The 24,768-nt window shown below is 39.6% G+C and overlaps 2 protein-coding genes and 2 long non-coding RNA genes across 6 annotated transcripts; 3 read left to right on the top strand and 1 right to left on the bottom strand.

The window, feature by feature from the left end:
- The first annotated feature begins 2,994 nt into the window (after positions 1-2,994).
- LOC134802708 (paramyosin-like) lies at positions 2,995-6,037 on the top strand. The gene is made up of 6 exons (XM_063775353.1): positions 2,995-3,229; positions 3,488-3,803; positions 4,174-4,271; positions 5,054-5,194; positions 5,550-5,717; positions 5,831-6,037. Exons 1-6 carry the CDS (start codon positions 3,125-3,127, stop codon positions 6,035-6,037), a joined length of 1,035 nt encoding a protein of 344 aa, XP_063631423.1. The 5' UTR covers positions 2,995-3,124.
- A 1,122-nt stretch (positions 6,038-7,159) lies between these two features.
- LOC134802664 (BTB/POZ domain-containing protein 10) lies at positions 7,160-19,408 on the top strand. Its single transcript, XM_063775300.1, has 7 exons — positions 7,160-7,665; positions 12,828-13,024; positions 15,108-15,361; positions 17,627-17,722; positions 18,762-18,963; positions 19,033-19,122; positions 19,199-19,408. The coding sequence occupies exons 1-7, from the start codon at positions 7,305-7,307 to the stop codon at positions 19,406-19,408; spliced, it is 1,410 nt and encodes a 469-aa protein (XP_063631370.1). The 5' UTR covers positions 7,160-7,304.
- Positions 19,409-20,673: 1,265 nt separating this feature from the next.
- On the top strand, positions 20,674-21,692 carry LOC134802987 (uncharacterized). Of its 2 annotated transcripts, none has more exons than XR_010145920.1 (3): positions 20,674-20,772; positions 21,461-21,564; positions 21,613-21,692. It is a non-coding gene; the product is annotated as an uncharacterized LOC134802987 (long non-coding RNA). The 2 variants fall into 2 exon arrangements; XR_010145921.1 differs by lacking the exon at positions 20,674-20,772 and adding an exon at positions 20,876-20,981.
- LOC134802989 (uncharacterized) lies at positions 21,483-22,486 on the bottom strand. Of its 2 annotated transcripts, none has more exons than XR_010145922.1 (3): positions 22,451-22,486; positions 21,664-22,387; positions 21,483-21,552 (listed from the first exon to the last, which is right to left on the bottom strand). It is a non-coding gene; the product is annotated as an uncharacterized LOC134802989 (long non-coding RNA). The 2 variants fall into 2 exon arrangements; XR_010145923.1 differs by having other exon boundaries at positions 21,664-22,408; positions 22,451-22,480.
- Between the last annotated feature and the right edge of the window lie 2,282 nt (positions 22,487-24,768).

Here is a 24,768-nt window from a genome sequence, read left to right as displayed (position 1 = left end):
TACATATATTAAAAAAACTGGCCAAGTGTGAGTCGGACTTGCGCACGAAGGGTTCCGTACCATTACGCAAAAAACAGCAAAAAAAATCACGTTGTATGGGAGCCCCACTTAAATATTTATTTTATTCTGTTTTTAATATTTGTTGTTATAGCAGCAACATAAATAGGTACCTAGTACCTACATCATCTGTGAAAATTTCAACTATCTATCACGGTTCATGAGACACAGCCTGGTGACAGACAGACGGACAGCGGAGTCTTAATAATAGGGTCCCGTTTTTACCCTTTGGGTACGGAACCCTAAAAAGCCACACTTGGTTGCGTTACCACATCGATAACTTCGTCCATCATAGGTACCTATCGATACCCTAGTTCAGTCGTAATAATTACGCGGAAAATTTGCTTGTAATAACAACCTTTTGTTTGTGCACTACTTAGTACCTACACTAATTACAAATTTTTTTTCATTGGTACGAGTGTGAACTGGTGATACCTACCTATCGATCGATATTACCTTCGCCAGCTGAAGTAACTAGCGCCCGAAGACAAAGATGTCGGTTTCCTTTCTAGTAGTCTGTACGCTTGTCTATCATCATTACAAATTCATTGGATTCGAATAGAACCTAGGCAGTTTAGGTAAGTGTGGCTCCACATTGGATACGGATCCGTCACTCCGGTGTGAGAGCGAGACATCGCTTTATACGTGCATAGCGCTATGTCGCTCGCACACCGGAGCAGCGTACGGATCGCGTAAGGCGTTGGTGAAAGTTGCTGTAGCTATGAACCTGTTAAACGTCAAATTACTTTTTAAAGTCAAGGTCTAACATAATGAAACGAGATAGTAATTAATGATTTTAGCGGACCAATTCGCAATTTTAAATTGTGAACCTATATTAGAATACCATATTTCAATTTTCGTTCCAATTTAATTATTTAAAAAAGGAAATATGAAAATTGAAAACTAACATAACTTGCGTCAGATAAACACCAGTAAAAAAATAGGAAACTAGGCAAAGAAAAAATATGTTACAGGAAATTTTCTTATTTACCATTAAAGATTTTTCCCGACTCAGATACCCAAGTACCTATTCACTTTTCCATCAAGTTATAAAATTTTATTTAGTCCAATGCCAATGTAGGTAGATAATTGAAATTATTTAATATTTGTAGGTAAGTAACATTTACTAAATATGTAAAACAAACTTAAGCCTGCTATTACCGTAGATTAGTAATATGTAATGATTTTTGAAAAGGAAACGAACCGCCATGTTAGACACAAAATGGCCGATACTGACGAGTGACGTCACGTAAACAGCTGTTCGGATGCGAAACAGGTAAATAAAAAATATTATGCAGAATGAAGATCAAAAGTTCACTGTTGAACAAAGTCTGAGGTTTTACAAACTGCATATGTAATATAAGGCAATTAAGACCGAATAAACAAATTAATGCCATATTACTTCATTGCATAAACAAGCAAAACAAATGTTGACAGAAATCTTAAGTAATAATTAACACGTCAAACACACATACGAAGATTAAACATTCGTTCAAAAGGTTAATATTTACCGTTCTGCTAATATAGGTTCACGTACACAATCTAGATTTCGAACCGGTAAAATCGATAAAGAAACGCACATCACTAACCGGACTGACGGACAGGTCTAAAGGGCTTGGCTGAGAGCTTAACCCGTTATAAAAAAAAATATGCCTTGGTCAAAGACCCACTTTAAAAAAAACACAGCTGATTTATATTTACAAGATTAGTTCACAGTTGCTTACATTCTAGTAAAATTCCTGATACACTTTTGTTGTTTTCACGGAAAGAAACTTCGGTAAATAAAGTATATGTATGGTAAAAACCTGATAATTTACGTTGGGTCCTCTTTGTAAAGAACTTAAATGGCACAAAATACTCTGCAAACTGCCCGAGTAACTTGCCAAACCTGTACACCTAATAACTTTCTAAATCCGTGGAGGATCACACGGCAAGCAAAATTAACACTAACACAAAGAAAATAGCTGCCCGATTATGTATATTATGCGGTGAAACCACAGTGGAACCCAAACATATGGAAAGACATACCTTTTATATTAGCAAACTTAGTCGTCAACTCCACTTAAGAACACCTACGCTATAATATCACACTTCGATAATCGTGTCTTTTTCTCTTCAAATACATTATTACACTGTGAGTCAAGTCCGGACACGCAGAAATGGTGTCCAAATGGATTTTTTACTCAGGTAAAACGCTTTGATAAATCTGAGCGAGCGTCCGCGTATCGCTCGCTCTAGTCGCAAACTAAAATGTCAGCTGGTTTCGGACTCTCCCATTGGCCAATCGATTGCCAGAAACCAGTGAAATCGTGGTACAGACACAGTTTTAACGTCCTATCTCCTTTTGCCGTCTCTTGTCTCGCTCACACCCAGTAATAGCTCTGCGACCTTGATACGATTTTCATGCAATTATTAGCATTTTTCCATCCAATTTTGTTTACAATATATGTTTCTTATTTCAGTCCATAAATTTTCATTGCGTTGTAGAAGTTTTATGCCATAGGTCTCTGGAAATAGATCATATGGGAGACAAAGCAATGTGTCAACAATTATAATATGTGTCTGTAGCACGAGAATCATGGCATATTGACATTTCAAAAACGGTTCTCATTGGTCGATGCACAGCTGTTTTTGACGCGAGTCGGCCATATTTGTTTAGAACATTTTTCAATGCTAGATGGCAGCTCAATGTGGTCAACAACAACTAAAATAATAATTTATCCGTTAAAAATAAACGTAAATAAAAGATTTGATAATATTATATGAATTAATATGTTGAATTCTGCTTTTAAAGATTCATCAAAGGCATATAAAAGCAGAAAAAGATATCGTTATGACTTTATATTGTAAAGTCAAGTAACTGTATTGATATGGTATTGATCATCACGTTGTCATAGTAACGACTTTGTTTGATTACAATATTACGCAACCAAATCAAAGAGGTTTCTGAATACCAGTAATTTTCAGTAAAACAGTCGCATTTTGCTTATTATCGGATTATCGATGTGGATATTTATCGTTAACTACTTTCCTGTTAATAAATAACATAATATCCATTAAGAATAAGATGGATTCCGCTGGCTTACTTGAGAAGGAAAAAGAGTTTAAAAAGCTTAATAAACAATTAGAAAAGAAGACAGAGAGTTTGATGAAGCAGATAGAAAAAGCAATGGTAAGACGATTGATAGTTGTTGATACCCAATGAAATTGATATTGATACCCAATACTTTTGCGCGTTTCTACTACAGCGCCATCTAACGTAACGTGTTGTAAACTAGGTAATTTAGGGAATTTTTCAACTTTTTTTTTTAGTTTCAAGTTTACTAAAATGGCATTCCACAAAGCCTTCAATTTATTTTAAATATTGTTTTGGCGTATATTTAACTGTACATCAAAAATTACAAAACAACTATATTTTTTTATGTTTCAGCAAAAGCCAGATTTTTTCTCAGAAATACCTCAAAATATTTCACTACATGAACACTCAAATTATAAAAAACATTGCTGCGACACTCCTAAGTCCAGCCCTTCTCCAAAAAGTACTCCGACAAAAATTAAAACAAAATCACCCGCCAAAATAACTGTGAAGCCTGAATCAGAGACAAATTGCAAAGACCACGGCTGTGACCATCATGCCAGTGATTTTGGAACCCCAGAAAAACGAAGGGACCTCAATAATGAGTTTTTACATGCTTTTGTTATAATGAATATCCAGGAAAAGGTTCTGCCGTCATCTTTTGCTAAAGGTGAGAAAATATATTAAATACAAGAGGTATGTTAATTATAATTTATAACTCCACTAACCCGGGGCTAACCGGTTAAACCTGGAGTTACCATGGTTAACAGTACAATTTGTACAATGGTTAGTGAGATGGTGAAAGTGGCGCTAAGTATTTGTGTTAGTTATTATATTTCTTCACTCATTTACCTTTTTATTTGTTCAAAAGAACATGTACTAAACTTTGTTTTAAAGAGAATGGATATATCTTATACTAGGAGATCTTTGAATTTTGCACCTTTTTCAACTGACAGTTAAAGTTGGCTTGCCAGAGTAGGTATAACTAACATTTCTTATAATAATGTTGTCTAATTATCTCCCTATGCTTTATTTTTCAGATGGTACAACTGTGGAAAGTGTATGTAAATTCTTGGCATCCAAGGCAAAGCTACTGCAGGAGCAAGTTGACACCTTGCAGGCGACTATTGACAAGAAAGTAAGGTTTTTCTTTAAAAAGTAAATAAAGCTTAAGAAAAAAGCCTGCCTCCGAAAATCAAGAAAAAAATATGCTCGAAAAGATGGCGCCATATCTTTGGCTGATTTGGCCTATACTCGTGTAGATGGCGACACCTTTTGATATTTAACAATTTTAACACATATCGGTGAAAGAACAAGGATCAAAGTCAAATGGCGTTCTAAAAGTTTTAATCCTGTGTCGAAAGATGGCAGTAAATTGACTGTGACTACAAAATTTACTTTGACAATACGCCTCTATACTAAATTCTCTTTGTTTAATTATTATTAATTTATTATAAATATATCAAGACATAAACCAAATTCACAACGCAGGCTTTATCAGTAGAAAAACATCTTTAGTCTGTAAAATAACTTTAACAGTAGCACCGTTCGCACCTACATTGTTTAAATTTTCCGCTTTTTTCTACTGACCGATATGGCACACTTCTACATATACACAGTAATTCTACATATTCACGTAGCAGTAGCTACGTACAAAAGGTTTTATTTTAGGCACAGCAGCACGATACTAAAATATTTCTTTGTACTACGCACTTAAGTATAAGTGCTGACGAGTGCCTGCCATAAAGCGATTACGATCATCGTAATAGCGTCTCGCCGATACTAGTGCGGATTCTGGGCAGCTAACGCTAACATTGAAATTTGTAAATCTACTTGTGTCCCTGTCGCTCTAATCCTGTAATATAAAGATAGACAGCCTGTAAGTGTAATCCTAAATCCTGACCTTCATGATGATTACAGGCATCGCAATGTAAGAAACATCTAGCGCGCCAAGCAGACCTGGAATCTGAGAGGCTGACGTTTTTGAACAACATTAACAACTTAAATGCTGAGCTGAGTAGCGCTAAGGCCAAGTGTGTGTCGCTGCAAAACCGGCTTAATGTAAGTCTTATTAAAGATTTAGGTAGTTTTCATATATTTCATGCCCGCCTAATTACTTATAGCGCCTCTGATCCTGCCAATCATGTGGATACACGCAGCCTACATTTAGAAACTGCATTTTATCCCCTAGAGCGCAAAGTAATTTACTCGGCCGCAAAGTTGACTCATCTCTTTTGATTTGAAACCTTCGCAACCCTCAAGAGTCCACGTTTTGCACCACTCCCTAAGCTCGCAGTTTAATTTTGGAATCTTTCGCTCGCTCACGTCTCAATATTAGCACGAGGGTTACCACTTTACTGTCTTGTTAAACAAATAACGTAACTGTAATATTCATAGGTACCTACTTGTTTGACAGGAAAAAGAGCGTATATGCGAGAAACAGAGATCAGAGTTAGACAGCCAAGCATGTCGTATGAAGCAGCTGACATCGAAGATTGCCAGCGAAGAGTCCAAACAAAGCTCTTACGAGAGAACTGTCGATAAGTTGCGGAAGGAACTGGAGAGCGCCAAGATCATTGAAAAGGTTTGCTTACAACACTATTTAATAATATACTTATCTGTGGCAGGATTCTAAGACCGGTGAAACCGCCTAAAGTTATCACAAATTAATTCAATTCAAATAACCCATTGTTACAGGAATTTCGATCAGCATCTCGGGAACTTTCGGCCTCGCATCGCAACGCCATCTCTGGATTAGAGTCACGAACTAAAACGCTGGCGTCTCGTATTCACAAACAAGCTGAGCTCATTGAAAACTTGAAGCGACAAAACGCTTTATTGACTACAGATACAGCAATCAAAGCACTTGAAAAAGAGTATTGCAAGTTTTTGGATAAAGATTAGCAATCACTGGGTTTTATTTTTGTTCCCATGTCCCAATACACATGATGCGACGATTTATGACAGTAGGCTGCGAAATAAGTTAATACTATTGTGCGATAAAGATTGTCACGTAATTTACCTCTCAATATCATGTTAGAGCGCTAATGGTTTCACTTTGTTAATACTTGTTTTCACTTTTATAAATATTGTTTTATGTATATAGTTGGTCAAACCAATTTGTCAGTCAGTAACATGGTATAATAATATACTCCGCCTGGTACTCTATTCCGAGATTCGCGTATGACCTAACTGACACGGGCCTACGTCATCATGCTGTTTACAGGTTCTCAAACTTTAAAATGTGGGAGAATTTTAACCAACGGTGAAAATTATTTTTACGGCATTAATTTTAAGTTATTCATGTAGAAACATAGTAAAATGAAACAAATCTAATGTATTAAATTAAACTTTATTTATCTATACAAGACAAACATTTAAAAAACTAATTCACAGTTACACATTAATTACCAAGCTTACGACGTGAAAAGTTTGGAAAACACTGCGACTGCTGACACTGAGCGAGAAGGAAATAACAATTAACACGCGTTCGACAAGGATGACGGTCAGGGCATGAAGTTATCTAGATCCGAATTGTCAAATGTGACAGCGCTATCCTGTGTTGCCAGTAATGTAAACAGAATTACCCGAACGTCTGAAATTTCTTTCGTGAATCGGAAGATATTGCTAACGAATAATTAAAATTGACGTGTTATTGTAAAATTTAAGATAAAATACATTATAAATGAAAATTATAAAGAAATATTTTAACTTATTAACCATAGCTATAATGTACCCATGTAACATGTTATGTTGAAATAAAGTGGCAATGTTATTGTGACGTAGGCCCGTGTCACTCTGGGAATAGAAGACCATGTTTTATTAGACCATGGTCAGTAAGAACCAGGAAAACTATACACATCTTTGGTGGTGCTAGTACTAGTGTAAGACAAAGATAGTATGATTCTCTCTGTCTATGTTTGAAATGAGATAGTCCTTTGTCAAACTATAATTTCATCGATTATTCGATAGTTTTATCGATTATGAGCCACTAACCTGGCAACATTATTTCCATGTTATATCCTTCTAGCAACATCTAGGATCTGTCAAACGTTCGCTGACGTAAAATTTTTCCACTACATAAATCTTTGTTTTCACGACGAGAAATCTCAGACGTCCGCAGTTTAAGCCTCAACGGCAACGCGTAGCGCGTGATGTGATAGTGGCCCCTATGTCGGACATGGAGGGCAAAGGCCAGGAGGCCATGACCGAACAGAGGAGACCATTTTTCTATCCCGATAGCAGCAGTGATACCGAGGAGTACAGAAGGGACAACGAAGATAGGAGAAAGAGGTTGTCTAAGAGGAATATGCCGCCTATGAGGGCGCGTTTGTCCTCTGCAAGCATGCCTCCGAAGAACCAAGCGAACACGCCGCTTCCTTCGACGTCGTCAGCTCAAGATCTGCCTAGGAATGGAAAGCAGTTATGTGAAGACAGGATTACATTGGTGGTAGACAATACTAGGTTCGTGGTAGACCCAGCGCAGTTCACAGCGCATCCAAATACGATGCTTGGCAGAATGTTCAGTTCAGGTACGTTTTTTTTTGTTTTTTATGAGTAAATGGAATCTGCTTGTCATTTTCGGCCCACTTGGTGATTGGTGTGAAATTTGACCTACATTAGATGTCCAAACAACATTAATTTATAATTGTGAATTTATTATTCTAGTTATTAAATATCATTTGTCAATATGTGTGTCAAAAGGCAATGATGTGTTTGTAAGATATAAAAATACCTTATTAGTCATTGCTTTGTGTAAACACCAACTGTCATACACTTTGAATCGTCATTAGGGTCTGCTTTGGTTACCTAACCCCAAGAGTTAGGCTTGGTGCAGTATCTCTTTTTACATACATACTTTTATTTAGCTTCACTTAAGTATGAACCATTTCCTAATATCTGATTTTTTAAAATGTGTACTTCAACCTCCTGAGTCCCTGAGGCCCTTATAAAGGATTAAATCCAAATGGAATTTTGAATTAAAATGGAATAGGTGGTTCCAAATTGAAAACTGCAAGAATGACAAGGGGGACTCGGAAGGTTAATTCCAATGACAATGCTTATGATGCAGTCAGAAGGTAGCCAGTGGTACTACTCAATGGAAAAATGTATATACATACCCCCTTATAAAACTTTATGGGCCTGATTTAGTTAACCCTTTAACCGCCAGAGTCTGATATATAAGACATAACATATCCAGCTAATTTCGCCACAGTCTGATAAATTAGACAAAGATCTGATTTGGTTTTTACAGCCCATTTATTACTCCGATAACTTTTTTATTTATTTTTTATTTAAGCCTTTATTTTTCCTTAAATAGTATTTAATTATGATGTTATTTTGCTATATTAAGGACCCCTTTCGGGTATAGGCCTCCTCCAAATCTTTCCACCTTTTTCGGTCTTTTGCCGTGATCAGCCAATTTTCTCCGGCTGTGGCTATGATGTCCTTGGACCATCTTGTTATGGGTTTTCCCGCCTTCCTTTTGCCATGGGGTCCTGGCCACTTTGTGACTTTGTTAGTCCATCTGTCATCTGTCAATCTTCCTATGTGGCCGGCCCATCTCCATTCTGTTTCAGCGAAAACTCGAGTGCATCTATGATGTTTGTTTTGGATCGGATGTATTTGCTGTTGATCTTATCCTTTAGTTTTATGCTGAGAATGCTCCTTTCCATTGCTCTCTGGCATGTTCTTATCTTTAATTTGTTCTTGTTTGTGTGCACCCAAGTTTGAGAATCGTACATGAGGCATGGTAGGATACATGTGTCCATTACTGTTTTCTTATGTTTGAGACTGTAGTTTCCTTTTAGAAGCTCTTTAAAACTCCAATACTTCCTCCAGCTGATATGGATTCTGCGGTCTATCTCCTGGCTGTTGCTGTCTGTGTCAAAGGATATTCTCTTGCCTAAGTATATATAGTGATCTACAAATTCGAGTTCTTTGCCTTGTATGTGTATTTTTGTAGGGGGTCTGTTAGTCATAATTTTGGTTTTTGTGTGGTTCATTTCCAAACCGACTTTACAGCTTTCCTCGTTTAGCTCATTAAGCATTATTTGTAGAGTGTTGGAATTTTCTGAAAATATAGCTATGTCGTCCGCGAATCGTAGATGACTTAAGCGTTTATCAAATACTTTAGTTCCTTTTGTATCCCAGTCTAGCTGGCAGAATATGTTTTGCAGCACCGCTATGAATAACTTTGGTGACATTGGGTCCCCTTGTCGGACTCCTCTGCCTATTTTGAATTCTTTTCCTCTTGTTTCGAGTTTAACTCTGCTAGTACTGTTTTCATATATATTCCTTAAAGTATTGATGTATTTGGAGTTTATCTTACAGTCATTGAGGGCCTTCCAGATTGCGTTGTGGGAGATGCTGTCGAATGCCTTGGTGTAGTCTATAAAGGCTACATAAAGAGGTTTGTTATATTCCCTGTATCGTTCTATGATTTGTTCCATGGTGTGGATATGGTCTGTTGTTGAGAAGCCTGCCCGGAACCCAGCTTGTTCCACTGGTTGGAGGTTGTCGATTTGTCTTGTTATTTTATTTAAGAGCAGAGACGAGAAAAGCTTGTAGCTGCATGCTAGCAGACTTATGGGCCGATAGTTGCTTATATTTTTTGGGTCGCCTTTTTTGTATAGTATTGTGATGTCTGATGTATGCCATTGCTTGGGAGTTTCCTCAGATTGTATAATCATGTTAAACAGTTTGGTCAGTGGTGTTACAAGCATTTTGGCTCCCATTTTTAGAAGTTCATTGCTGATGCCGTCGGGGCCAGGACTTTTGTCTTTTTTTAGGTTCTTAATATGTTTTAAGACTTCATTTTTCTCAAATAGTTGTATGGTATTGTTTGCGTTTTCTGATTGGGTTTCTGTATCTTCAGAGTTGATGAACTGGATGATATCATCGTCATTCCTTTTTTTATAAAGGTGTTGGTAGAAATTGGTTGCAGTTTTTAATATATCAGCCCGTGTGACCATTTTCTTATCTTCTTCATTAAGTTGTTGAATCCAGTTTTTCTGTGAGTTAAGTTCTTTTAGACCTTTTTTTATGCTTCTATGCGACTCAATATATTTTTCTATAATTTTCTTTCTATGGTTTTCATAGTCTTTACGGATAGCTTTATTTGTGACTTTGAATAAGCTGCTTAGTTGTGCTTTTTCTTGGCTCGATCTATGTGGTTTTCTTAGTAGTTCCGTACGTCTCTTGATGAGGTCTCTAGTCTCCATTTGTAATATTGAGTAAGGTTGGATTTTGGTAGGTTCTATTATTGCTGCGTCAATGATGCTTTTTTCCAGTTGGTTGTAGTAGTCTTGAATAGTTTTCGCAGGGTCCTTTGTCACTTGTGATAGGTTTTCATCAAGTTTGAGTAAATAGTTTTTAATGTCCACTTCGCTTTTAGGTACTCTGGGGAGTGTTTTGAAGTTTTTTCTGGATTTATTGCTGTTATTGTTTATATATGTTCCTCTTACCATTTTGTGGTCAGATGGGAAGGATGTGTTCAAAAACTCTATGTTTGTGAAATTACTTGGTTTATTTGAGAGTATAAAATCAATCTCATTTCTTGTTTGTTGGTTGGGTGCAATCCACGTCCATCTCCTATTGTTTTTCATAGTAAACATTGTATTAATTATTTTCATTTGTTGTTCCATAGCGAATTGCATCAGTCGCTCGCCCCTATGGTTTCGATTTCCTGTACCGTATTTTCCAGCAACTAACGTTTCAGTGGGTTTTGGAATGCCGATTTTTGCGTTGAAATCGCCAAGTATGATCTGAGTTTTGTTTGATGTTTCTTGGGCTTCTCTGACTACTTTATAGAAGTGTTCTATTTCACTGTCACTTGATTCTGATGTTGGAGCATGAACTTGTATTATTGATATGTCCTCTTTGTCTAATGTCAAGTTTAGGACTGCAACTCGGTCAGATAAGCCTGTGAATCCAGTTATATGCTTTTTGAGGTATTTTTTCAACAGGAATCCAACTCCCAGGTGTCCTTGTCTTTCTCCGCTCCAGCAAAGAATGTGATCTTCATCTTCTTGTATTGAGCTTCCTAGGCGTCGCACTTCGGCAAGGCCAATAATATCGTACTTAATGGTTTTGAGTGCATGTTTTAAGTCTATTAGTCTCTCTTGGCTTGAAAGAGACCTGATGTTATATGTGCAAATGTATAATCCTGTTTTTGACTTTTGGTGGTATACCTTTGGAGGGTTTTGATCTGACATCCCACGGGGATCAGCCGGGTTGGGATCTTTTTTTGGTGTATATGTTTTAGTTTTAGTTGTATGCTTAGTTGGGATCTTCCGGTTCGCAGAGAGTATTTTTAGTTTTTTGGAGTTTGAATTTCAGATGCTGAATTTGTTCTGGAATGACTAAATTCAAGATTGTTTGTTTTATTTATTTTGTTTCGGGCCGTTTGGTTGGCTCTGTCTTCATTTATTTGTTTGTTTTCGGGTGTTTTTGTAGGTGAGCGGTTTCTTTTGTTATGTTTTTTTGCGGGCAATTTTTCCTTAATTATCAGTTTGTCGTAGCGAATAGTGGCCACATTTCCTTTCCTCGTCTCCTCCTGCTGCGCTGCCTTTAAGTCTTTTCTAGCCTGCAGGACATCTTTCGGGAAGTCTTCTGTCGCATATATGTTTTCGGGGAAATATTTGTTGTTTTGTAAAATCGCAAATTTCCGCCAAGCTAGGGTGACTTTTACTAGAATCGGTCTTTTATTCTTACTGTCTTTTCTTCCTAGCCTGTAGGTCTCGCTGATTTCCCAAATGTCGAACTCGTCTAATTTTGCAGCCTTGGTCATGTCATTGAGCGTTTTTAGGACAATTTGCATAAGGTTATGGTGGTTTCCTTCCTGCTCTTCTACTCCATGCAGAATAATATTATTTTTCCTTGCGTGTTTTTCTAGGTTGTGAATTTTCCCCTTTAGTAGTGCTACTTCGTTTTTAAGTTTGTTGTTCTCTTCCATGAACGGGTTCAGTTTTTCGTCTAGTACTGTCCCCATGCTTTTATTAAAGCTTTCAGTGAGGGTTTGAGTTTGTTTCTCGAATTCTTCTTTGATTTCTTGTGTTCTCGCCACAAAAGTTTTGTCCATTCTTGCTAATAGGGTTTCCATTTGTGCTTGGTCCATTTTAGAAACTTTTTCTACTATTTGGTAGGTTTTATTTTAATAATTGTCAGAAACCTCGCAGGAGAAATATCTGTTTTTATCCGATATAATAAAGTTTTTTTTAATAATACAATGATGGTGGCAAACAGGAATACGGCCCGCCCGATGGTAAGCGGTAACCGTAGCCCATGGATGCCTGTGACGTCAGCAACAGTGATTTTACAATTCGCCGCACCTGTCACGTTGGTGAAACAGGGGCCAGGCGGTTTTGTATTTGGTTGGTTAGCCAATAAATATAACTACCCGAAAATTTACAAATTGTTTGTTTACTTTAAGTTAAATACCTAAAGATACAGGCTATAGTTTACTTTAACATTCCTCTACATTCAAAACAAAATGGCAACAACATTTGTGTCACTTAACTTCAAACTCGGGTAAATCAATTCGACCCTCTCAGCAAATATCGACCCTATTACCTTTTCTTAGTACCAAAATCGCATAATCTGACAGATGGATTTACCCGAGTTTGAAGTTAGGCAACTCATTGTGTCTTAATTCATATCTACTGTGACTTTATAATACAAACCTTACTTTCAGGTCTAGAATTCACGCATCCCAACGAGAGAGGAGAGTATGAGGTGGCTGAAGGCATCTCGGCAACAGTGTTCCGAGCCATTCTCGAGTACTACCGGGGCGGAGCTATCCGGTGCCCGCCGGCTGTGTCCGTGCAGGAGCTGAGAGAGGCCTGCGACTATCTGCTGGTGCCGTTTGATGCTGACACTGTTAGATGCCAGGTATGACTTGCAATACAGGTGGCCCTAGCTATTTCATTTACTGAATTAGGCAATATACACCTATATACAAAATATAATAATGGGCCCACAGTAATATTAGTATACAAAAAAACTTGGTAAAAATGAAAAAAAAATACTGGCCAAGTGCAAGTTGAACTCGCGCACGAAGGGTTCCGAACCTAAGACAAAAAACGGCAAAAAAATCACGTTTGTTATATGGGAGCCCCACTTAAATATTAATATTATTCTGTTTTTAGTATTTGTTGTTGTAGCGGCAACAGGAATACATCATCTGTGAAAATTTCAACTGTCTAGGTATCATGGTTCATGAGATACAGCCTGGTGACACACAGACGAACAGCAGAGTCTCAGTAATAGGGTCCCGTTTTTACCCTTTGGGTACGGAACCCTAAAAATGAGATTTATATTTGTTAGTTTACTAAAGCCATATCAGCCTTTTATTTCAAAGTGTCAAAATAAATAATAGCTACCACAATTACATTGAATACTATGTAGACAATGAGTCACATGCTTGAGATGTTAAGTTTCTTGTGTTGTAATAATTTATTTGAACAACCTGCCTCTCACAGTCGCCTGCGAGATAGACTACCCGTCTTTTTCCAACAACATTCATTAGAGAGGGTCGGATAGTCTCAGCTTGCGGGCGAAATACTGTCGCGCTGCTCCTGTACTAAGCAAGACTACTGTTAACTGATCAAATAAATCCTGTTGACGCCAATGACAGTATAGCATATCTGTGAATGGGGTTGGCTACTGTCAAAGGTTTGCATAGATGGCGCCATCATAGCTTGCCCCTGTTTCGAATTTTGTTCTTCTTCCTTGTATCCTCATGGCTGAGGGACGTGACGAATGTGGACACTTTTCACCAGTGCTCTCCAAGCTCTGTCTTGGGCCCAGTGCATGCTAGCCTGCAATTTGGCGTTTGTCTCTGACGTTATTCCTTCCGCCCAACGCGTGGCCATACGTCCACCCCCACGCTAATTTTGTTCTATGAGGCTTAACCTTTTGGACGCCAATGACCGATATATCCGCACCGCAGGGTCACCGCCAAAGACCGATTAATCGGTCACAGATCACAGAGCAATATAGAACTAGGTGCATATGCATAAAGTTCAATCAATCAATAAATTTTTGTGTATTATGGCTCCATCAGGGCTTGATGATTCCGCCAGTGTCGAGGTTGGATAACACACGGCCAGTATGATAAAAATCGTCGGTGATGTATAGACGGTGTTCGGTAGACTATCCATCCACCCTACAAACAAACACAAACCATTCAACCTACGGACAACACAACTACTTCCAATAGTTAAAGACGTCACAAACCAGACAACGTTTATTGTATATGTATATATATATATATATATATATATATATATATATATATATATATATATATATATATATATATATATTATTAAGGTTATTATAACGTTTACTAGACCCATCACCTGTCAGTATACTCATAATTCACAGTTTGAACTCATTCTTAGTTAATGTGGTATAAACTAGGGTTAGCAGGAAGTTAATATTTATTAGACGGCTTATCTCACGTGGGAGAAAATCATATATATATTGGATGACGTATTAAGGGGCATTCCAAAAGTATATGGTTAGTGGTACCTTCGTCCAGTCCACACTCACAGATAGAGCTATCCCTTATTCGCATCTTGGCCAGGCGCACTGGCGAACAAATGTGACCAAGTCGTAATCTGATAATATTCGAAGTAACGACGTTAGAATAGCCTTTGTGCTTGAAAAACCAGGGTTTAGGAGGGATATTTGGTTGCAAGTTACCGTAGTGTTGACCCTTGGCTCTACGTGAGAGCTGCCATGATTTATTCCAATTTTCAAATAGAATGCATAAAGTTTAATTTCAGTTTTGACACGGTGACGTGGCGTCCGAGTGACAGCTTTTGTGTTTGACACGGCGTCGAAAAGGTTAAAAGGCTGGCATCCAGGACAAAATAAGCCGAAAAAAAACAAGAATTTGACACTGGCGCCATCTGTTAAATGCTCCGACCCCATTGTGCATATTCTAAACTTTCTGTTATACTTTTAGAACCTCCGGGGCCTCCTCCACGAGCTGTCCAACGAGGGAGCCCGGAGGCAGTTCGAGAATTTCCTCGAGAAGCTCATACTCCCGCTCATGGTGCAGTCGGCCCGGCGCGGCGACCGCGAGTGCCACGCTGTGGTGTTACTAGATGATGATGCAGTGGAGTGGGACGAACAGTATCCTCCGCAGATGGGGGATGAATACAGTCAGACCGTGCTGTCTACGCCGCTGTATAGGTTCTTCAAATATATTGAGAACAGGTCAGTCTTCCCTTCTTTCCATCCTGTTACCCGCTGCTGGGATGTAGGGCACAAATCTTTTTCTTCCACTGACTCCGGTCCTGGGCAGCTTGGGCCTCCTCCTACCCTGTCCCCAATACACCCAGCTCTTGCTCCACAGAACAGCGCCAAGTAGATTTAGGGCGACCATGTTTCCGTTTGCCGGGCATCTTAGAGGTCCATTTGGATAGGTGGGTGTAGGTTGGGAGAACAGGTTAGTATATAATATTATCCTGCCGCTCATGGTGCAGTCAGCCAGGCGCGGCGACCGCGAGTGCCACGCTGTGGTGTTATTAGATGATGATGCAGTGGAGTGGGACGAACAGTATCCCCCGCAGATGGGGGATGAATATAGTCAGACCGTGCTGTCCACGCCGCTGTATAGGTTCTTCAAATATATTGAGAACAGGTCAGTCTTCCCTTCTTTCCATCCCGTTACCCGCTGCTGGGATGTAGGGCACAAATCTTTTTCTTCCACTGACTCCGGTCCTGGGCAGCTTGGGCCTCCTCCTACCCTGTCCCCAATACACCCAGCTCTTGCTCCACAGAACAGCGCCAAGTAGATTTAGGGCGACCATGTTTCCGTTTGCCGGGCATCTTAGAGGTCCATTTGGATAGGTGGGTGTAGGTTGGGAGAACAGGTTAGTATATAATATTATCCTGCCGCTCATGGTGCAGTCAGCCAGGCGCGGCGACCGCGAGTGCCACGCTTTGGTGTTATTAGATGATGATGCAGTGGAGTGGGACGAACAGTATCCCCCGCAGATGGGGGATGAATATAGTCAGACCGTGCTGTCCACGCCGCTGTATAGGTTCTTCAAGTATATTGAGAACAGGTCAGTATATTATATTATCCTGCCGCTCATGGTGCAGTCAGCCAGGCGCGGCGACCGCGAGTGCCACGCTGTGGTGCTACTAGATGATGATATTGATGATGCAGTGGAGTGGGACGAACAGTATCCCCCGCAGATGGGGGATGAATACAGTCAGACCGTGCAGTCAACGCCGCTGTATAGGTTCTTCAAATATATTGAGAACAGGTCAGTCTTCCCTTCTTTCCATTCTGTTACGTGCTGTAGTGTAGGGCTCGAATCCTTTTCTTCCACTGATTCCTGAGTCCTGGGCAGCTTGGGTAGCCTCCCACCCCGTCACCAATACACCCAGCTCTTGCTCCACAGAACGGCGCCAAGTAGATTTAGGGCGGCCATGTTTCCGTTTGCCGGGCATCTTCCGGGTCAGGGCCACTTTGGATCTTAGGTGGGTGTCACACTTTAAAATGAAGTATTATCGCATCAAACAAGCGGTCTTTATTATTTTTAAGACCATATTTTTAAAGGCACAACATTTATTTATCTATTAATCATGTGTTATAGCATTTTTTCTAATAATCTTTGTGACTATTATGGCTCATGGGACAGAAAAACAGCAAAAAACAAGTTCATCAACCCATCTACGCGCGTAGAGAGAGAGGCGAAACACGTTTCGAGTTTTGTTCTTTTGGTGGCGATTTGTTATATTTATTTAGCTTGGTCGAAGTGGCACTCAAAGGCCCACAACACCCCAATAATATATTTCTCACCACACCAGCTCGGAAAGGCTTACTTTGCACTTCAAAAACGAATAGCAAAGTTGAATTTTATTCACATGTGAGGTAAAGTAATCAAATGCAAATTTTGAGTAGTTTTCTTATGTTTGCTGGTAGAATTGACTTTTAAATGATAATTTTGGATGATAAATATTTAATAACATTCATTTGGATTTGATTTGGTTTGATTTTGTTTGATATTTTACATTTAATATTTCCTTCGGGTTGGTGTGGTGAAAAATTTTGTGTTTCACTCGGGGGCAAATTTTGTTTAACCCTCGTGCTTTGAAACCCTCGCAACGCTCAAGATTCCATTTTTCGAACCACTCGCTACGCTCGTGGTTCAATTTTGGAATCTTTCGCTTGCGCGGGTATCAATATTAGCACAAGCGGTTAAACAACAACCATGCCCTCTTGTAAAACAAATAACTATATTTGCGTACATAATTATTTTTGCGGTGAGAGGGCGGGGTAACATTCATTGCATGTATAAATACGCAAGTAAGTATTATTAAAACGGGTTAGCACTGATTGATTAGCACGTTATTATTTCGTGGATTAGCAAAGTAATGTTTTCCTTTTATTTGAGAGTTTTTCTGACATTTTGTTATATTGTAAAATGATTGTAACACTGATATTAAATATGTTTCCTTTATTTACAGAGATGTTGCAAAGCAAGTGATGAAGGAGCGAGGGCTCAAAAAGATTCGTCTCGGCGTGGAGGGCTACCCGACGTACAAAGAGAAAGTTCGCAAAAGGTAATGAAATTCACCTTTATACGTTAATTAAAATACGTAAAGTAGTCGTTTACTTGAAACCTTGAAGGTTTAGGGCACCTAAGTAAACCTTTTGTCGGTTTTTAGGGTTCCGTACCCAAAGGGTGAAAACGGGACCCTATTACTAAGACTACTCTCCGACTCCGTCTGTCCGTCTGTCTGTCACCAGGCTGTATAGTCTCTCTCATGTTGAAAATAGTTAGAGACATTTGAAATTTTCACAGATGATGTATTTCTGTTGCCGCTATAACAAGGAATTCTTAAAAAAGTACGGAACCCTCGGTGGGCGAATCCGACTCGCACTTGTCCGGTTTTTCCCAATATATTGTCCCGTAAAAAGGGGTAATTTTAGGCGTAGGGGGTTAGAAGGTAACATCGGCCGAGCAATTTTAAACATAGAAGTATCCATTCAAAACCTTTATCTATCATACCCAATAGCAGTTCTTAATCAGACCCGCAGTACATGTCGGACGCTCGCTGTAGGCGTTGTTTGGTCAGAACATTTCGGGCTGAATTCCGGCTAAAATTAACGAGTAACCGTTCAATTTTTTTTTCAAATGGGATTTTGTCACGCAGTGACGATGTCACCCCCGTAATGAGATCCAACGGTAATACTGATGTAGTAGAGTCATAGACTAGGAATCCTCTAGACGGGTTTTAGAGTAATTATTTCATGAAACGGATGCTGCCAAAAATACGGGGGTGCGGGGGACGAGGTGAGCGAGGTCCCGTGCCGTGATTGGTCCGTTGAAAAACACGGACGTCACACAAAGACACTTTCGACTCGAAAATGGAGTAAAACTACCGTATGCGTGGCAGAGGGGGTAGAGCTACTATGCTCAGTCTGGAGGATGTCTTGTCTGTGAGTAGAGTAGTATTACCTACACCACTACATCACCTTTAAGTATATATAAATTGCACATCATCCTGGCCTCGTTTGATAATGGCGATGCCAGGATGATGATGCAACTACCTATATTGGTAGATTTCAAAATTTTAACGAATACCCTTAAATTTTCAGGCCCGGAGGCCGAGCGGAGGTCATATACAACTACGTGCAACGCCCCTTCATCCACATGTCCTGGGAAAAGGAAGAGGCCAAGAGCCGGCACGTGGACTTCCAGTGCTTCAAGTCCAAAAGCGTCACCAACCTGGCCGAGGCCACCGCCGACCCGGTCATGGAGCTGGAGAACCGGGTGCGCGAGCTGGAGGTGGAAGTCCAGGTACGTGACACGGCTGAGTTTGCTGCGCTCTAATGGGTCTATTGGAGCTCGCAACGCTCGGGCTTCAAGTCCAAGAGCGTCACCAACCTGGCCGAGGCCACCGCCGACCCGGTCATGGAGCTGGAGAACCGGGTGCGCGAGCTGGAGGTGGAAGTCCAGGTATGTCACGTGACACGGCTGAGCTTGCTGCGCTCTTGTCTATTGGAGCTCGCAACGCTCGGGCTTCATGTCCAAGAGCGTCACGAACTTGGCCGAGGCCACCGCCGACCCGGTCATGGAGCTGGAGAACCGGGTGCGCGAGCTGGAGGTGGAAGTCCAGGTATGTCACGTGACACGGCTGAGCTTGCTGCGCTCTAATGGGTTTATCGGAGCTCGCAACGCTCCTACCACAGACCAGTGGCGTGCACTTCATAAAGGCAAAAAGGCACTGCCTACCCTACTATAATTCCGATGTCTATCCTCTTAAACTACTTAATTAAATTTATACTTGATCATACTATCAGTAATCGATATAACTTAAAACATTCTAAAAATTAATAAGCGCTCCATCTACCGGTTAAGCTTTGTCATCAAGTTATCATCTATAATAATTCTACGCGACGAAGTTTACACCACGCGGCACTAGCGCCGCTACGTGCCTTGCACGGCAAAGACAGAAAACATTTCCGTCTAAATCTTTCTATGTGTGCCTCTCCGTGAGTCGTCGTTACGCGGTTACAGTGTAGTGGGCCTTCCTATAAGTACGAGCCCACAATTATACAAGTAACGCACACATTTAGACGCAATAGGCAGTGTCTTTCGTACCAAACCTAAACGAATGACGCCCGAAAGTTTCCGAATAGTTCCGATGTTTACGTGACTATTTTAAAAAGTAGCATTTGCTATGGTAATTTAGCGCAAAAACGAGACTATTTTTTTATTCGTTTACAGTATTTGGTTAAGTTTATTTACATTGTTTATTCGGTCGCCATTGTTTGTTTGTTTTGGTGAGTTTGAGATAACAGTTAACAGTTGCCGGAAATTATAAAGTGCGATTAGTGAAAAAATGGATAATTTTATCTGTGAAAGTTGTGGTGGGTGTGTGTGTGTGCAAACTATTAAAAATGATGCGTTTTCGAAGCTTTCGTTTAGCCAAAAAAAGAAGTAATTGAAAAGACTTGACAACAAAATGAAAACCATCACGCAATTTTTTTGGTGAGTTAGTAGATCTCATTTTTTAAGGTTCCGTACCCAAAGGGTAAAACGGGACTCTATTACTAAGACTCTGCTGTCCTTCCGTCCGTCCGTCTGTCATCAGGCTGTATCTCACGAACCGTGATAGCTAGACAGTTGAAATTTTCACAGATGTATTTCTGTTGCCGCTATAACAACAAACACTAAAAACAGAATAAAATAAAGATTTAAGTGGGGCTCCCATACAACAAACGTGATTTTTGACCGAAGTTAAGCAACGTAGGGCGGGGTCAGTACTTTTTTATTTTATTTATTTATTTATTAACATAAAAGTATACAGCTTATACAAATACAATGGATGGGTGACCGTTTTTTTTTGCCTTTTTTTGCATTATGGTACGGAACCCTTCGTGCGCGAGTCCGACTCGCACTTGCCCGGTTTTCTGATATAATTTTGCCTACTCAGTCCCAAATCTCTGTGCACGCCACTGCCACAGACTAAGTAGTACGTACAGAAAGGACACTTCCTACCACTGCTGCTTCAATTCCAAGAGCGTCACCAACCTGGCCGAGGCCACCGCCGACCCGGTCATGGAGCTGGAGAACCGGGTGCGCGAGCTGGAGGTGGAAGTCCAGGTATGTCACGTGACACGGCTGAGCTTGCTGCGCTCTAATGGGTCTATTGGAGCTCGCAACGCTCCTACCACAGAATAAATAGTACGTACAGAAAGGACACTTCCTACCAGTGCTTCAAGTCCAAGAGCGTCACCAACCTGGCCGAGGCCACCGCCGACCCGGTCATGGAGCTGGAGATCCGGGTGCGCGAGCTGGAGGTGGAAGTCCAGGTACGTGACACGGCTGAGCTTGCTGCGCTCTAATGGGTCTATCGGAGCTCGGAACGCTCCTACCACAGAATAAGTAGTACGTACAGAAAGGACACGTCCTACAAAACCGAAGTTTGACAGCGATTCAGGGTCGAATCATGATATCCCTTTCTAATTTATGGCACTAACCCTTTCGGCTATTTAGGGTTATCAAAATTCAAGTAATTATCTTATCTGTGGTCGTGCACGCAAAGGGACGTCAAGTTAGAAATATAAAAAGTGAGTTGACCGTGACGTCATTGTGTAATGTTTTCATATAAATGCCATATTAGTAAATCGTTTTAACAGTTCTTAAAAATACACTGATTTGACTAGTAGGAGCCCTATTTGGAGCAGAGTAGAAATTCTCATAGAACTGGAAAACCCAATGTAAATTATATAATCGTGTACAATTTATAAAATGTATAACTATGTATTAACACAAATATGTTTGTTTACAGCCCGAGCCTCCAGCGGAGCTCCCAGCAGAAGAAGAGCCGGCGCAGTGACCCGCTCGTACCGCGCTAGCGCTCCTAGCTAGCTTCTGTTGGCACTACGCCTGACGGTACCGTTATACCACTCTTATATCACGTTGTAACACTATTATACTAAGGAGTATCACTCTTATACCATGTTGGAACACTCTTATACCAACGAGTATCACTCTTATACCACGTTGTAACACTCTTATACTAAGGAGTATCACTCTTATACCATGGAGACCACTGTGTACACTAGTAGGTTGGCTTATTAGAGTCATTTGCTACAGATACTAGAACCGGCGCAGTGACCCGCTCGTACCGCGCTAGCGCTCCCGACTCCTAGCTAGCTTCTGTTGGCACTACGCCTGACGGTACCGTTATACCACTCTTATATCACGTTGTACCACACTTATACCAACGAGTATCACTCTTATACCACGTTGTAACACTCTTATACTAAGGAGTATCACTCTTATACCATGGAGACCACTGTGTACACTAGTAGCTTGGCTTATTAGAGTCATTTGCTACAGATACTAGAACCGGCGCAGTGACCCGCTCGTACCGCGCTAGCGCTCCCGGCTCCTAGCTAGCTTCTGTTGGCACTACGCCTGACGGTACCGTTATACCACTCTTATATCACGTTGTACCACACTTATACCAACGAGTATCACTCTTATACCACGTTGTAACACTCTTATACTAAGGAGTATCACTCTTATACCATGGAGACCACTGTGTACACTAGTAGGTTGGCTTATTAGAGTCATTTGCTACAGATACTAGGACCGGTGCAGTGACCCGCTGGTACCGCGCTAGCGCTCTTAGCTAGCTTCTATTGGGACTACGCCTGACGTTATACCACTCTTATACTATGTTATACCACACTTATACCAACGAGTATCACTCTTATACCACGTTGTACCACTCTTATACCAAGGAGTATTACTCTTATACCATGGAGACCACTGTATACACTAGTAGGTTGGCTTATCAGAGTAAGTTAAAAATATTTAGAACTCAAAACATTAAGTTTTAACTTAATGTTTTGAGTTCTAAATATTTTAATATGCTGAGTCTCACTGGAATTTTCTAGTTAAAATTACTATAAGTTGGTGTACGTTCCATAATGCTTTAATGAGTGTAAAGCACATATAGATATAGTGCATCATTATTTTCCATCGTATTTTCACGGAAACATACGACATGCCTTGCTATTTCAGTCAGTCTCGGTACAAAAAGTACTGACGTTGACTGAAGTAGCATGACAAATACGAACGTTTCCGAGAAAATACGATGGAAAACAATCCACTACATCTGTAAATAAATACTAGGACGTGAAAAGTAGTGCAAAATGTTGTGGACGCAGTTTTGACGGCTGAAATAGAAGGCGCATTACGATGTACGTTTTGTGGTGACTTGATTGTCAAAAGTGATTGAAAACCTAGTTACCGCGTAATGGACGCATAACGCCATCTAATTTAGCTGTCAAAACTACGGCTACAATATTTTGCGCTACTTTAATTCCTTCTTATATGCTAATTTGCTAATGCAAATGTATGTAAAGTACTTTAGATAATAAATGTATAATTTATATAATTGTTACTTAATACAAATGTATAATTTATATAATTGTTACTTAATACATTATACAGGATGAATTTGTTATCTGTGACCAAACTCTGAGCGATGAATATAGGTCATACTGAACAACTTTTACTATACTGCCAACCCCGTTATCGCGAAAAAAAATCTGCTGTCATACATTTCGGTGAATCGGAGTCAATCTAATACCTATTAGGTATTAGATCGATTCACAACAAGAATTGTTCGTTGAATTGGTGTACAAATCGTGAAAGTTTAAATCAGAGTTAAGAGCCCATCAACGTGCACACTAGCGCCACTGCTAATTAATCGTGATTATTTAAATTTAACGACAGTTATTTAAAAATGGGGGCCGCTACGGACTGTATTGTGTATTTAAGTACCTTTTGAATACATCAAACTAGTTTTTATGTTACTGGATTCGTCAATCTACGCGTCCAAAGTTAAAACGGCCGTTTTTGTTTTGAGTTCATAGATCGACGAATCCAGCAACATAAAAACTACTTTGATGTATTCAAAAGGTACTTAAATACACAATACAGTCCGTAGCGGCCCCCTTTTTTAAATACCTGTCATTAAATTTATTCTTGGTTATATATATATATATATATATATATATATATATATATAACCAAGAATTGGTGTACAAATCGTGAAAGTTTAAATCAGAGTTAAGAGCCCATCAACGTGCACACTAGCGCCACTGCTAAATAATCGTAATTATTTAAATTATAATGTATATATATATATATATATATATATATATATATATATATATATATATATATATTTCGGGGATCTCGGAAACGCCTCTAACGATTTCGTAGAATATAATAGATGTTAACGGGGCCGATAAATCGATCTAGCTAGGTCTTATCTCTAAGAAAGTGTGCATTTTTGAGTTTTTATATGTTTTCCGATTTCCGAGCAGAGCTAAATCTCCCAGATATTGTGTTCTATAGAACAGCTGATTTTAATTTCGCGAGTTTGGGGTAGGCCGTTAGTAAAAGTTGTTCAGTATGACCTACATATTCACCCCTCAGAGTTAAGTCAGAGACAACAATATCACCCTGTATAATGTTGTGAAAAGGTTAACTTTTTCTACGTCATATCATTGCATTGGAATAATAAATGCTATTTTGTACAGTCAGCAGCAGAAGTTGCTAAGCGGGCCAGGTGTTCAAAATGATCTTGACTCGACTTTATTGTTAAGAGAATAAGAGCGTGTCAAGGTAATTTTGAACACCTCGCCCGCTTAGCAACTTCTGCTGCTGAATGTACGCAGATGGTTTACATCTGAATTTCTTTATGTTTATTTTTAAAAGAGTCTTCATTTGTTACTCTATAAAAATATACCTTTTTTTAACTGAAATATTACTTTTTATATTGTACATAAAGTCGCCATTATATATAACGAAGCGGCCAAGATGCTCATAAATATCTGAACAAAGCCTCTATTACGAATAGGGAATGAAAACCGGTTTTTAATTGTATAGAAAAACCGGTTATTAACCGACATTTCATACAAATAAAAGCCGGTGTACATTCCATGAACACTTTAAAGTACACGTTCAGATATTATTGAGCACCTTGGCCGCTCCGATATATCTGATGGCAGTAAATCAGAGGTTTCCAACCCTTTAAGAGCTCCCTTTTGAACACTGAGGTGAGAAAATGTTTTT

This window comes from Cydia splendana, chromosome 25, assembly GCF_910591565.1.
Source record: "Cydia splendana chromosome 25, ilCydSple1.2, whole genome shotgun sequence".
In the NCBI taxonomy this organism is placed as follows: domain Eukaryota; kingdom Metazoa; phylum Arthropoda; class Insecta; order Lepidoptera; family Tortricidae; genus Cydia; species Cydia splendana.
Note: the sequence above shows the minus strand (reverse complement) of the source record. Positions and strands in the feature narration are given on the sequence as shown.

Coding starts and splice junctions, on each gene's coding strand:
- LOC134802664 (XM_063775300.1), top strand. CDS start 7,305: ATGTCGGACATGGAGGGCAAAGGCCAGGAGGCCATGACCGAACAGAGG. Junction 13,025..15,107: donor CTGACACTGTTAGATGCCAG/GTATGACTTGCA, acceptor TTATACTTTTAG/AACCTCCGGGGCCTCCTCCA. Junction 18,964..19,032: donor AGCTGGAGGTGGAAGTCCAG/GTACGTGACACG, acceptor TCGGGCTTCAAG/TCCAAGAGCGTCACCAACCT.
- LOC134802708 (XM_063775353.1), top strand. CDS start 3,125: ATGGATTCCGCTGGCTTACTTGAGAAGGAAAAAGAGTTTAAAAAGCTT. Junction 3,804..4,173: donor GCCGTCATCTTTTGCTAAAG/GTGAGAAAATAT, acceptor TTTATTTTTCAG/ATGGTACAACTGTGGAAAGT. Junction 5,195..5,549: donor CGCTGCAAAACCGGCTTAAT/GTAAGTCTTATT, acceptor CTTGTTTGACAG/GAAAAAGAGCGTATATGCGA.